This window comes from Danio rerio, chromosome 3 (assembly GCF_049306965.1).
Source record: "Danio rerio strain Tuebingen ecotype United States chromosome 3, GRCz12tu, whole genome shotgun sequence".
NCBI lineage: Eukaryota > Metazoa > Chordata > Actinopteri > Cypriniformes > Danionidae > Danio > Danio rerio.
This window is the reverse complement of record NC_133178.1, coordinates 34,669,958-34,685,322: the sequence shown is the minus strand read 5'-3', so window position 1 is coordinate 34,685,322 and position 15,365 is coordinate 34,669,958. Positions and strand designations below refer to the sequence as shown.

Below are 15,365 nucleotides of genomic sequence, written 5' to 3'. Positions count from 1 at the left end.
GCATTATAGCTTGAGCTGCAAGGTTTCTCAGAAAAATAATACAGACATACAAGTTCATGCATAGCTCTATAATTTTGAGTTTGTGTGAGATCCAGTGATTTTTGTTTTCATATTTAATAATTTTTCAATATAGTACTACATTCAACATTCAACATTCTTGTGCATCAAACACAACATTTGATTACGTGTTTCCTATAACCTTATATTAGTCTTCAGCTGTCTGCAGTCTGGCTCATGGATGACCGGCTGTGGGAAACAGAGGCCACTTTTAGGTTTTTAAGGAAGCCACAGTGGCTAAGATCAAGTGTAACAAATTAAAGGGGAAGTAGATTCGAAACAGCTCATGTTAAAGATGCAACATAAAGTACATTGACTGACTAGGAAGCTTCTTTTTTTATACACCATGAGTTTTGAGCCTGAATGAAGATCTGCTCATGTAAGACAAATGTTGTGCCACCGCTGTGAATAGTGGAGCGTGTGATACAGTGATATCAGATGGGATGCACAAAGATGGCACTCAAACAGCTGCACATGCTAGAAAATGCTTGGAATTTTTTTTGTGTGCGTCTGCAAATATGTAAGATTATATGTCAGATTAGAGTTTGGATATTGGACAAATTTAAAGACATTAAAAACATAGTTCACCCAAAACTGAACATTCTGTCATTTATTTACTCATTTCTTCTGTTGAACACAAAAGAAGGTATTCTGAGGAATGTTGAAATTGGCATGTTTTTTTTTCAACCTTTTACAAGGAAACTTAACTTTTTTACATTTTGTCAGGTTAGTGGCTAATTCGTACACTCAAAAAAAAAAAAAAAAAAAGAAGATCAATGCTGCTTGTTCAAACTACCTGTTTAAAATGAGCTGAAACAACACAATTTATTTGTTTTATGTTCAGTCCACTTAAATTCATAAACCATTAAGTTAACTTAAGTGTTTTGTGTTGAGATAGCATGAAGGAATTGTGTTGGTCCAACTACCTGGTTGGGGGATTTGTAGTTCCCAGCATGCTTTGCGTGGGAATAAATTATTTTTAAAGTTAATAGAAAGACTTGTTAGAGTTTAATCTTCACTTAAGCTTGAAGATTTTAAAAGGTTGAGGTTACCACCTTGCAGAAGCCATGCTTTGGGTGTTGGCACCTTAATTGGTAAAATGCTGTTTGGTGCTTTGCTCAGTAAGCAATAATATTCTAAAATTAGCTCTAAGATCATTCTCAATCAGCTGTATACGTAACTCATGAAATATGCTCAAAATTATCAAAATGATAATTAAAGATAACTTCAAAAAAAAAAAACTAAGAGACTTCAAAATATACAACACAAAAGTAAATTTTAGTTAAATAATACAAATGTAGGTAAACTTTAATTTGATAAAATCATGTTGACAACTCAAATTGCATTTAATTGTGTAAATAGTTTTTTTTTTCTAGCTGGCGCTAAACAAATGTATTGTATGGAAATACTAAATAAAATTTAATTCATCCAATAAGTTATTTTTTTGAGTGTACAAAGTTAGCCGTATGAAAATGTATGATTTTAAAAAAGAGGTGTGATACCCAACTCCATCCCTAAACCCAACCGTCAATGGGGAATAAGCAAATCTTACTAAATTGTATGAATGAGATCGTATGAATTCATACAAAATAACCACAGTGCTTCACACACATAGACTTTACTTGGGCGGGTCACCCAGATATATTAATGGTAGCCCAAGTATATTTAGTGACACTTTATTTTACTATTATTATAATCTTTTTGCACTTTTTTTGTGTCCTCCCAATATAAACAAACATCCACGAGCGATTAGGTAGTGGAATTGGCTCTCCTTTACCCATTTCATACTGCTCGTTCTGTGTGCGCGAGAACTGTCAACAGTCTTAAATGCTCTGCAAACACACAGAGACCCGCACCTTTTTGTGTCCGGCCAGGGTTTTCTAAGGGCGTACTCACACTATGTACAGTTCCCTTGAACTGGGCCAAAGCACACTTGTCCCCCCTCTCATTACCCCTGATGGCCCGCAATCATATTACATCCAGGCCTGGGCATGATCACATCATCGTTGATGTGCTGTTCAGTAAGAAGCGCTCTCGCTCAGCACAGCGGAGATTTCTTTAGTTATATGGTTTTAGTCATTTGTGATGCAGTGACACGCAGTCAAACTTTGTCGTACAGTGAGGAGTTTGCGCCTTCAATATTCTACGACCATTTGCGTTCATTGAACAGTAAGAATGATTAATAAATCCACATGAAACAATCCCGTAAAAGTCACCTCCTGCTTTCAGTTTCGGGCTCAGGTGCGTTTTGCACTCACACTAAATGTGTATCGCACCAAAGCCCAAGTGAACCGGCACACCTCTGACACAACTGCAAACGGGCCAGGGCCGGCCAAGTGAACTGTGCCTGAGCCCGATTCAGAGCACTCACACTTCTCCAACGATCTGGGAAACGGGCCTGAGCATGGTTCGGATAGCACAGTGTCAGTAGGCCCTAAACCTACTAAATTGTCCAGAATTTGGTTTTGCTCAGCCGCAGGAGAGATATTAAATAATTAATTCTTTAATCTAAATGACTCAAAAATACTTTGCTAAATACTCTGAGAGGACGAAACTGCATCTATGTTGGCTGCAGAATATTTGTACACCATTAGAAATGGGTAATCAACTGATCTGTCAGATTTAAATATAATCTACATGTTTTATTCTTGTAATTATTATAATTTTTAGTAATATTGTCTGTTTTTATTCCTTCTGTCATTCATTTCTGATTTGCTGTTTATTTTATTAATTTGATAATGTCAATATACACATTTTATACATCTAAAATGCTTTAATAGCGTTTATAAGTGAAACAGCTTAAAAGAGAAATAGTGGATTCTTTTCGATTTACTTCAACAGTCTCTTTTTTACATTAAGCCATTGAAAATAAAAACAGATAATAAAAATAGTGTTTGAAACCAAAATGATGTTTGTTTGTCGCATATAGTATATATATATATATATATATATATATATATATATATATATATATATATATATATTTAACTATTTATGTGCTGTGGGTAAGAGGTGTGTTGCAATCCGGCCACCACCGCAAGTATATTTCAAACCTGTGAGAAGCACTGAACCACTAAATCAAAAAAGTATGAATTGCTGTAAGATTGTGTTGGGTTTTTTCTACCATGGTAGTTAATAGCTACCAGATTTACCAGAGTTAGAATGAAGAAGGTTTAGAAAGGGAACTTGAACATTTTCATTTTGGGTGAACTATCCCTTTAAATGTGAAGAAGCAATTTCAGCTACAAACCAATGCCCAATATAATGCTGTTCTTTAATTATAGAAAAGCTAAATTTGATCACAGAAGAAAGCAAAACCAAAACATTTCATTTTAAAAGAATATATTTGTATAAAACTATTTGGTTAAATAAAACCCATATATTAAATTTAATATATTTTACAATTCAGTTTCTAGGAATTCAGCGTGTTGCCGTCTCTTTGTAATTAGCTGCCAAATTAACTAGCATTTACAAACATTTTCTACATCTTTACATTTGGGCATATGGAGATAAAAAAAATAAACAAAAAAAGTAACTCTTACTGTAATTTACTAATTACATCCTGTGAATAATGGAGCATGTGATACGGTCATATCAGATGGGATGCACATATGGGATTTCACTCAGACAGCTGCACTTGCTGTGAGGTTAAATCACAGCCCAATGGACCGTGTTGTGCTTGCCATTCCTCAAAATTTGCATTAAAGCTTTCTCTTGTGGTGGATACATGAGGTTGAACATTCTCGGAATTTACTGTCCTGTATGAAGAGCAGGAAATTACAGCTTTGTTTATGCTCGGAATGAGGCATTCTGGGAGGTGGGGGGAAAAGAGGAAGTTGGGTAAGATGCCAGAAGCAAAAGTCTGAAGATAACAGCGAGCAGCAGGCCGGCTTTACCTCCTACAGCCACCCTGAGAGACGCGCAGCATGAATCAGCCCTTCTGTGCTGCTGACCAACAGGCTTCCTGGCGCAGAGGGTCTAAGACAGCGGGAGTATCACTTACCCTCGGCTCTCTCAAAAACACCCACATATGGTACATTCTTTGGTAACCGTGTAGGGAACCATTACCTTTTGTGAGGCGGAATGGCTTCTGGCATTTTTAACAGGGTGTTTGATGAGGTAATTGTGTTATTTTAGGCAATAGTGCACGCTGGGAAAAATCAATAGCAATTTCATTATTGTCTCTTTAGTTTTGGCATGATTGTAGCTCTGCATCCCAAGCAGACATGGTGATATACAAAGCAAATGTGTAAATCTGTTTTCATCCCAACAGATAACAAATGTTTTTTTTAATAAAGCTTTAAAAATGCCTATGTGAAACTACTATGAAGCTAACATATTTGAATATATAAAGCCAATTCATCAAGTATTAATAAGTACCAAAATTTATTGATAAAATACAATAAAAAAAGAACTTAGAATAACACTAAGGGCCTTGTCATACACCAGATGCAATAAGGTGCAAGACATGTTTGGTGTGATTTGTTGCTATTTTCAGACCAGCGCAACCCTAATTTTTACGTTTTGCACCACATTGTTTAAACAGTAAATCCATTTGCACCACTTTGTGGACTCAAGGGTGTTTCAGTCTAAAAAGGTGGTGTGTTAAGGCACATTGTTGGCGCGTTGCTATTTTTAAGAACTGAAATAGACTGTGCCACTGAGCAACTGAAAGCAGGTCTAAAGTCCAGCGCAGAGCATGTTAGTAATGCACCCATGCAGGTCCAAACACTTACACATTGTGTAATACACACAGGATGTATATAATATATACAAATATCTTTGCCTATGAAAAAAAATTATAAATGTTACAAAAATAAAATTTTTAAAAATATAAATAAAAACCACTGCCCACATGTCTTCATGTTTTTTTTTTCGGTTTATTTACCACAATTTGCACTTGTATAATGTTATTACTATTAGCAATATTATTTATTATATGCATATTTTAGCATATTTATGCATATTTTATGCATATTATGTTTAGATTTGTCCACCTGTTGGGTTTTGGAGACGTATACATCCTATATGGAGCATAAGAATAGGATGTGTTTAGACATAACTCAACTGTTTTTTGAGCACACTTCCTTTTTAGTGCATTTATTTGTTTGCTGGTAATTTGAACAATAGAAAAATAGTTTTGAAACAAATCTTTGCACTTTAAAAAAGAAAATAGGCTAATGGATATCATCAGTGGAGTGCGTACAACACCCATCCCTTATCCACGAAAGTAAAACGAGTAAAGAGCAAAAGTAAACTAAGGATAAAGTAAAGATCTTGAATGGAGGAGGCTCATTCTTTATCCTCGCGCTGCAGATGGTCTGTTTAACTGTTTTCTAGCTAGTGAAGTGTACCATAACTCATTAAAAGAATAAGCACAACACTGGACAATGCACCAGGGCGCAAAGTGTATTTTTCTGTCCTTAAAATAGCAAAGGTGGATTTGGACACGCCCTTAATGCTTTTGTGAAATTCGCTTTAATTTGCACCTAAATGGTTAAAATACAGCCTTAAATCATTTAGATGGTATGAACCAAGTTGAATAAATACATTTCAGAATAATTACAGCTACATTTCCAATATTGATGCCAATTAAATTTCAAACTCCTTTATTGAATTTCTTGAAGTGCCCCATTGTGTAGCCCCACCCACTGTGGCATTCCATTGGCTCATAATAGAAAAAAAACACACATTAAATATATGTTAGATTCACTGGGATTTTAGGTATGTTCAACTATGCAGACCAATCACACTTCATTTAAAGCAGAGCATTCTGGTTGGAAATGTTCTCTTTAGCGGATGCTACCAAAGTGCGATTCAATAGCAGTTGGCTCATTCTGCACAGATTCTCCAGAGCAGCTGCACAAGCTCTGCTGATGACACAGCTGTTTCACAATAGATCTGCAATGATGACGTGTGCTTTGTGTTTATTCTGTCCCATTCGGCTCAGCTGATGCTCACAAATCTCAGAAATTTTTGTAAATCCAGGTGCTGTTTTAAAAGGGCTATTTTTTGTTGTCTGACAATTTATGTACTGCATGCAACAAAACAAAATGTTCCTTGTCTTCCTAGGTTATCCATGAAAGTCTGCTGACTGACTTTTATTATTATAATGTGAAGAATTTAGATTTTTTTTTTTTGCTGGGAAGATCAAAAGGATAAAACTCTTTTTCACACTATGACACATAAAATTATGCTTTTGATGTATAATGCTGAATGGGCTATTCTGTACTGTAACGTGAGTGCATCATGCAAAGCAAATGGTTCAATTTTCAAACTATAGTCTTACATAGCCGGATCTAGTCTCAGATATACTGTAGACTTTCAATGACCTCAGATGATGCCGGTGAATTTCAGAGCTTGTGTGAACATATTCATATTGCTATGATTAAAAGATTGATTTGCTGCTGTTTTCTTACAGTTTTCCTTTTATTTGTGTGTTTACAATATTACTGAGAGAAAGAAGTGCAGCACATATTTACATATTCATTAAAACGTTGCTCTCGGTAGTGTGGACGAGATCTGAATGTTTGATATCAATATGTCACTGCAAATGTATTCCCAACTTCTTTAAATTTATAATCAAAAAATGTGAAAACCCTTGATTGGTACATGAAAAACACTTATTAAAGTGTGAGTGAAATGAAAATTACTGAGACTTATATTTCAGTATGCTGATGTATTTTCAACTGAAATAAAATATTGAGTACGGGCAGGGCTTTCCTGTTTGCACATCGTTCCTTTGTACCAAACTAACGGTAAGAGGGTAAGAGTGATTAAGAATACTGACATCAACAGCATTTAACAATTGACTGACATCAACAGAAATGGACTGCCACACTAAACGTGAAAACAAATGGTCAGATTTTGATTGAAGTTTACCAAAACAGACATTGTTTTTTCCTGTGGATTAACTTGCACAGAATGATGTGCGTTATCAAAACAAACGTTAAATTGAGATATTATACAGACTTCAAGTCAAATTCATAATTCTGTGTCCATTTCACATGGTAGGTCCAGTGCAACCACCACACAGATGAGTAGCCTTCACAGTACCCTGACAGGCACCTCTCAAAAAACATGTAACTACATGTCCCGGCTTGGTAGGCTGTAGTATTTAACAAGTGTCAAGTGCCACAGAGGAACTCAAGATGGATACTTTTGTTTGGTGTTTATTTTATGAACAAATTTGTTAAACATTCACCACTTCCCACTTCTTTTTTTTTTCCCTGAATGAGTGCGAGTTCAATTCAGAAGGGCTCATCCCTATGGCCTAATCCCTTCGGAGGTCCCTCTAAAGGGATAAGAGCATAGGGATGAGCCCTTCTGAATTAAACACAGTGTCTGACACCAAACATCTTCTCTGCTTAAAGGATCATAGCCTACTATTTTTTGTGTGTGTGTGTGAAGAAAAAAATTAATGGAACATTTGTTGCTTAACTGGTTTGTTTTTGTTTACTCACATTTACCAAATTTAAAAAATGATATGATATGTGTATGAATGTTTGATTCATGATGTGATTTGTTAAACATGATTTATGGTGTATATTTTGAGAGAACACAACTTGAGTGTACGTGAACAGTGGTTTAATAATAGACCTTCATGTGATATCTGACTCTTTATTGACTAAAAAGACATAGTACATATAAAGTGAGCAAAATAAATCATTACAAGTTTTATCCTTCAAAATCTTTTATTTCAAAGGTCCCTTCGAAATTGCCAGTTTTGAGCACTTTACATTGAAATAATACTTCAATTTGGCGGCCATGTTTGTATGCACTTCGAAGTGCCATTTGGAATGCATCTACAATGCCATCTCAGACATTTGCGGCAAAATACCAAAACACAGGCAAACAAACTCGACACAGTGGAACATGGAAACCCTACTGCCAACTAGCATGTGCACGTATGAGCCATGGGTTGGGCCAGATGAAATCTGCTGACATTTTTTGCTATTTCTGCGCATAATTTTGGTAAAAATCTGCGGATTTATGCGTAATGATTTTGGGAGTATCATAACTAAAACCTTAATACATTAAATAAAAAGTAATACCTTTTTAGTTTGTATTTAATGTTTACAATGCAAGGGCGAAGCAGTGCCACAGTAGGTAGTGCTGTCGCCTCACAGCAAGAAGGTCGCTGGTTCAAGCCTCGGCTTAATTGGCATTTCTGTGTGGAGTTTGCATGTTCTCCCTGCCTTCGCGTGGGTTTCCTCCGGGTGCTCCGGTTTCTCCCATAGTCCAAAGACATGTGGTACAGTTGAATTGGAAATGCTAAATTGTCCGTGGTGTATGTGTGTGTGGATGTTTCCCAGAGATGGGTTGCGGCTGAAAGGGCATCCGCTGTGTAAAAACTTGCTGGATAAGTTGGCGGTTCATTCCGCTGTGGCGAGCATGGATTAATAAAGGGACTAAGCCAACAAGAAAATGAATGAATGAATGAATGTTTACAATGCAAATCCAATAAGATCCACTTATTTGGTAAACAAAGCAAGTCTCTTAAATAATATATCTACTAAAAGACAGAAAATATTACCTTACAAACTACATTGCAAATAAATCATATAAATATTTTCATATTAGTCAATATTATCACTGAAATTAATTTAAAAACTGAATAAATATGAATTTACACACATTTACAGAAGTAAATAAACAGAATTAATGATGGGCTAAAAAATCTGCATGCGCAGATTCCGTGTGGGCCTAGCCATGGGGTACAATGATCACTCAGTGCACTCTATACAGTACATGTGCACGAGTGCAAGCATGAGCAATAAGTTGTTGCGTACAGTTCACTTAACAGCCACCACTTTCACTAATAACAAGGGTTTCTGACTTCTATGCAAGTCCCTTAAAGGCATATAGAGTACTGAATAAAGTGTTATTGTAGCTACATGAGAATATCTGAAACTCTGCGTATTTGACAAGTACTGCATCTAATCAACATCATCTGTGACAAAAGTATGCAAACATTACATGAGCAGACCGACTTCACGTCTCCATTTTCAACTCTTACACAAATGCAATCAACAAATTTCACCAAAACACTCCCACGATTTGAACACCAACTGCTTTTGCTGACACTGATTTATTCTTTCAGTGGCAGTGCAGAGACTCGTACCTGTTTGCGTGCCTGACTGAGTCCATGCAGTCTCTGCTGTAGTTCACTTCTGTAGTTTTGGGCCGCCTCAATGCTCTCCTTTGCCTCCTGCAGCAACGCCTCTGCCTCTATTGACATCCTTGTTGACCTCTGCAAAAGCACCACAAATACCAAGGTAAAGTGCAAGAAAACATTTCCACTGATAGCGATAACTTTTTTGTTTGACTGGATGTTTCACTATGGAAAACCTTAGACAAAAAAAAAAGCCAAGACACACCCATTTCGGAAAATGTCACAGTAACAAAGCTAAAATAATAAAAAACAGGAGTATAAAATTCCACATAAGCCCCCTTCCCCCAAAAATGGGCCTGTTTCTCATGGTCAGCACTCATAAAAATTTAACAGCAACATTATGAAAAATCAGGCCATCGTTTCCACTTCATGTGGAGGCAAGGGAAGCGTGTTTTGAATCATAATAACGTTCGCAGCCTTATCTGTTAAAGTTCTGCGCAAACGGATGATCCAGTGGAGTCTAGTTATGACTAAAAACCTGAGACACTATAACCTTGACAAACCACATCCATGTCAAATGTTATATCAGTGCAAAAATCACAAGAGTCATGAAAATGAATCACTGGCCTGAAGGCTACATGCATCCAAAAAACACCTCATGAGAAGTGTGTGCTGTAAACTCATGCTGCTAAATAGAGGCAATGACTCAAACAGCAGCACAACAGTGTGAGCCACAGTTTTTGATATAGGACGACATTAATCTGTGTGACACTCAGCACATTGCTCTTTCTGTTCGTGCTGTACTTTAGGATTAAGTAAAAAAAAAACGTACACTTCTCAACCCAAAAATTATTCAGAGATGAAAGTACAAAACTAGTGCCAAATGCACACTTACTAAAAAACACTAACTAACTAACGAACTAACTAACTAACTAACTAAGTATATACATGCAAATTTTGAAAGGGAGGAGAAAACGTTCCCAATAAATTCTTTTTGACACGGAAGAAGAAATTCTGAAAAATGTTGGTCACCAAGTATGTTTACATGGACACCAATAGACCAATTTTAATATGATTAAGACAATACTCTGATTAAGAGTCCACTATGAAAACCGCGATTTGTTGATTATCTTAATTTGACTTTAGTCATGAACAAAATAAACAGAATTCGAATTAAGAGATGTGGAGTATGCCGATTTTAGTCGCATTCTATTAAAACAACACTTCTAGCATTTCATACTCGCATCCACTGTCTCGATTGTCACTATGTGCATGCACGAAATGTTCCTGAATGAAAGTGAAAGTGCCAAACTGCAGTCAACAAATTAAAAATGAATCTCCCGGAATTCCATGTAAAACATCAAAAATCACTGAATGATCATGAAAGGAACATTCAAAAAGCAACTCATGTAAATGCCTCAATCATATTATTGTCTTATTCAGATTAAGGCAAATAACTCAATAACTGATGCCCGTATAAACATAGTCACTGACTTCCAAAGCAAGGGGGGAAATTAACATTAAGGAATTGGTTATTCTTCAAAATACCTTACAAGTGGAGCTTGAGTAAATGACAGAATTCCCATTTGGAATAGGTGAACTTTTCTTTTAATGGCAATCACAACAAGGACAATATGGTGATTTTAAACCTGTTAAGTTTATTTTTTCATTTCCACCGTAATTTACACTATACACACTATTTCTTCAACCACCAAGAATGGATGGCGTTCACTACCATCGAGGAACTGTTTGTTTGATTTGGATCATTTTTGCCCTGAGAAAGAACTTTAAGATTTAGAGCACAAATCGGGTATTTCAGAGACAGTAACCCTGCATCTGCTCTGGAGACTGAACGCTGAATGGCATCTTTCATCATTAACAGATAAGACTCCTGCTTTTGCTTATATTTCTACTGGTTTTGTATTTGTGTGGATTTTTGTGGTTGTTGCTCTGTATCTAAATGGGATTTGTTTTTGCAATCTGTTACATGTTGAGTTGATTAGCTTTGTTTAAAAACTGTTTTGTTTATGCAATAGGATATGACTGGCTTTATTGATGACAATATCCCGGCTTCTTAAGATAAAGGTCAAACTATATGAAATTATTTTTTTGTTCTTCTAGATATGTGGCCAATGTTTTATGTTGTGTTTTACCCAGAGGGCAAGAGTTAAAACAATAACATATTTTTTTAAGCTGATAAATGAGCTTTAATAACTGATTATTATTTCATGTTTAATGTTTATAATTCAGATAACAGGGGCAGCACGGTGACTCAGTGATTGGCACTGTCGTCTCATAGCATAAGGGTCACTGGTTTGAGTCCCAGCTGGGTCATTTGGCATTTCTATGTGGAGTTTGCATGTTATGCCGTCTTTGTGTGGGTTTCTCTCACAGTCCAAAGACATATTGAGGTAAAACTGGTTTTATATTCAAACATTCAGCATTTGTCCTTAATATTATCATTTCAGAAAAGTATTCTTTGCTATTGCTAAATAGTGAAATCAAATTAGCAGGCAATGACTATAAAAGTACAACATTGCTCACAGTCAAATAAATAGTGCTAATGTAGATTTGGAGTTATACTTGCATGTGATTTTAGAGTAAATATTCAAAGTACCATGGTAAACAATATACACTGTAAAAAATGCTAGGTTCCACACAATTGAGTTAAGTTAACTTATTAGTTTGTACAAATTTAAGTTGATTGAACATAAAACAAGTAAGTTGTCCCAAAAAAAACAACATAAAAACTGTGTTGTTTCAGCTCATTTTAAATAAGTAGTTTGAACAAACTGCAAACACCCTTTTTTGAGTGTAAGGAGCATGTCAATAGTTATCACTATTGTGAATGTGCGAATATAAAACCAACTTTACCTCAAAGACATGCGCTATAGCTTAACTGACTAAACTAAATTGGCCACAGTATGTGAATGAGTGTGTATGGATGTTTCCCAGTACTGGGTTGCAGCTGGATGGGCAATCGCTGTGTAAAACATATGCTGGATTAGTTGGGGGTTCATTTCACTATGGCAACCCCTGATGAATAAAGGGACTAAGATCTGAAGGGCAATGAATAAATGATTCAAATAGAAATTACATCAAAGACAACACCTATTTTTGTGTCAGCATTAAAGTAGTTATTAATGTCTGAATATGGGTGAATTTAAAACACTTTAATAATAATAATAATTAATTAATAATTTAATTATCTGACTTTATGCTTTAAAAACAATTTCCTCCGACCCATTAATATTAATAACAATGTTAGCTTTGTTGGGTCATAACTTGTAGCAAAACCTGTAGAGTTACTGGTTTAAGAAAATAAGATAAAGAAATAGATGCAAATATGCCAATAATACTCTTACTGTACAACTGTTCTGTTCTAAGACTAGCATGCTACGCTGAATCCACTTCCGCAAAAGATGAAGTGAAAGCAACTGTATTTTCTTTGGTTTGAATTCAGAAGAAACTTACGCGCTACCTGCGAACTAAAGCTACACCTTAAAGGGGTAGTTCACGCAAAACTGAAAGTTCAAAGTCATCAGCATTTATTCACTCTTCACATGATACAAAGCCATTTGACTTTTTTTTTCTTCTGTTAAACACAAAAGTACATATTTTGAAGAAAGCTGGAAACATTGACTTCCATAACATTTCTTTCTTCTACTATAAAAGTGATTGTACAGCCTTTCAGCTTTCATCACAATATGTTCTTTTGTGCTCAACAGAAGAAAGAAAGTCAAACAGGTTTGTAACAAATAAAGAGTGAGTTAAATTTCATTATGGTGTGAACTATCCCTTTAACTTCCGTACAATAGAGTATGTGTAACACTAGTGTCACTGTGCAGGAAAGGACAGTTGTCTATTTGTTTATGCTTATATGCCAACACAAAAACAGTACAGGTGGATCGGCAGCTCTGTCCTGCAAGCCATTCAGTTTAACCTCATTTAACACAAAGATGATGACCTCAATGCACCGAGCAGAGAATGCACACCCTTTCATTTATACATGTGTGAAAGACATACCTAAAAACAAATCTATGACCTGCACCAACAAGCCTGTGAGTTTCAACACTCATGATAGATGCATAAAAAATGTTGTGAGCTGCAGCTGCGGTTTATTTTGGAGATTTCACCATTTGATGATCAAGGGAAAGGGAGTGGTGTCTTCAAAATCATAGTCTAATCCTCTGATTTAGCAGCAGGGCTCTCATCCAGACTGAGGTTAGCAATCGAGGCAAAGCGCATTAAGACGAGCGATTACATATTGCTCCTCCAGAATGGTTTCCCACAAGTGAATCCATCAGGGAGAACGGCAAAGGACTGGCTAACTTTCAGAGGGACGTGGATGACCTAGATTCAATAGCAAAAAAAAAAAAAAAAAAAAAAAACTGCTGCCAAAAGACAATGTTGTGAATTCCAGATTGAGATGTCTCTGATCATGTGTCCTACTTCACAATCTGTGACAGTTCACTGATAAGGGCCACTGTTTAAAGGGCCCCCTTTGAAACGCATTTAAACAAAGAAACAATTATTTATAAACTCCCAGAACTATTGCTTATCCATCAGCTTTACAGTTATGCTCTTACATAAAAACATTAGAGTATTAGAGGACAGTTATGTAAACGTGCAGCAATTCTCTATGGACCAAACTGATGCATCGTGAACACTCAAGAGGTGTAAACAAGTCCAAAACAAATGAAAATAAAAGGCAAACGTAAGGAGATTAAAGGTAGTAGAGATGGTAAAGATGTATAAGATCAAATATAAAAATAAGTTTTGAAAAACAGCTCACAAAATGAAAATATAAGTAGTTATTTTGAAACTCATAAAGCAGCAGCAGCAGTGGCAGTTCACGAGGCTCTTCAGCGAGTATTGCCACACCAACACTCATCATCACTTTTACTCTTCAGAGTTTTAATGTAAGCTCTTAAAACTCCACCCATACACATGATTATTTGGAGACCGAATATTTAAGCAATGAATGATGAAGTGTAGCAAAAACATAGGCGGTTATTTTTTAACAGTACCTTAAGCGATCCTGTCTTGTGTCATATTAACTTCTGCCGCGGAGTTCCGCCATTGACGCCCTGGCAACAGTAAAGGGCTTGAGGCACATATTTTCACTTTGATACAAACCCCTCATCCAATCAGAGGCCGCATCGCTGTGTTTTCCTCATGTCTACTGTCAGTTTTAGCCAATCAGATGATTTAACTTCTTCTGTCCCCGCCTCATCTTTTGTTAAAAACCCAAAGCACACGAAGGCGTCAATGCAGAGCTCCCTGGCGTCAGATTGTGTTTATCACAAAGTAAAACTGATTGTCTTGTGCGTATTTATTGATTATGGAGAAGTACCAAAGTCCAACACTTTCAACAGAGTTATTTACAGGCAACTTTATCAAAATGCGGAATACAAAACTTCTGTGAAAGCAGAAAGTATGAAAGCAGGTTTGTTTATTTGGCTAATGTGTTTTATTTTGCGTTTTTACTCGTACGAAAATAAACCACGTTTTTTAATAGTAATATGTAGTAACATGCTTCTTGGCAGATTGATTACCATTTATTTAACCAGTTTTACTACGAAACCATATATCTAGTGGGCAAAATAATGGTTAATTTGTAATAAATAAGGTTTATCTTAACTATAGCTTTTTAAAGTAATATTTATATTTATAATTATAGTACCATCAGTTAGTAGCCTAATGTACTCATACTTAATGGGGTGTATACATAATTCATGTAGAAATATATAGTGTAAATAGTAAATAAGCTAGCCTGTAGCCAGGGGGGTTTGGAGGGTTCGAAAGACCCACCCCTCAATGACAAAGGTCAAGAATTTGTCCCATACATGAGCTTATTTGTCCTATTTTGACTGCTACACCATCATAAATTGTAAAATAACCCATCAAAAAAGGCTTTAAGACCAAGCAAGAAAACACAATTGGATGTAGCCTAAGTGAAATAATCTTTCACTACTGTTTTGTTTTTAAATAGTGAAAATATTTTTCATTTCATATTAAACTTTTTTATAAATCTTGGGATATTGTTGTTCTCTATAAATTTTCAATCAAATTTACTTGTTTTTACAAGAGGCTAGAAAAATCACGAAGCTCTTTTATTATTATTATTATGTTTTAATTTTTTATATAATAAAATAGCCAAGTTTTGACTGAGGAAAATTTAACGTGCTTG

At 35.7% G+C, this 15,365-nt stretch overlaps 1 protein-coding gene across 2 annotated transcripts in view; it reads right to left on the bottom strand.

Annotated features, from left to right (window-relative positions):
- Positions 1-14,280, bottom strand: part of crlf3 (cytokine receptor-like factor 3) — a 35,269-nt gene extending 20,989 nt beyond the window's left edge. Inside the window, exons 1-2 of one of the 2 annotated variants that reach the window (NM_001017817.2) lie at positions 14,203-14,280; positions 9,182-9,310 (exon numbers count right to left, since the gene is read on the bottom strand). In NM_001017817.2, the coding sequence (NP_001017817.2) occupies positions 9,182-9,298 (117 nt within the window). In that variant the 5' untranslated portion in view covers positions 9,299-9,310; positions 14,203-14,280. Of the gene's footprint in view, positions 1-9,125; positions 9,311-14,202 lie in introns of both variants that reach the window. The other variant, XM_073940653.1, reaches the window with a different exon arrangement.
- Between the last annotated feature and the right edge of the window lie 1,085 nt (positions 14,281-15,365).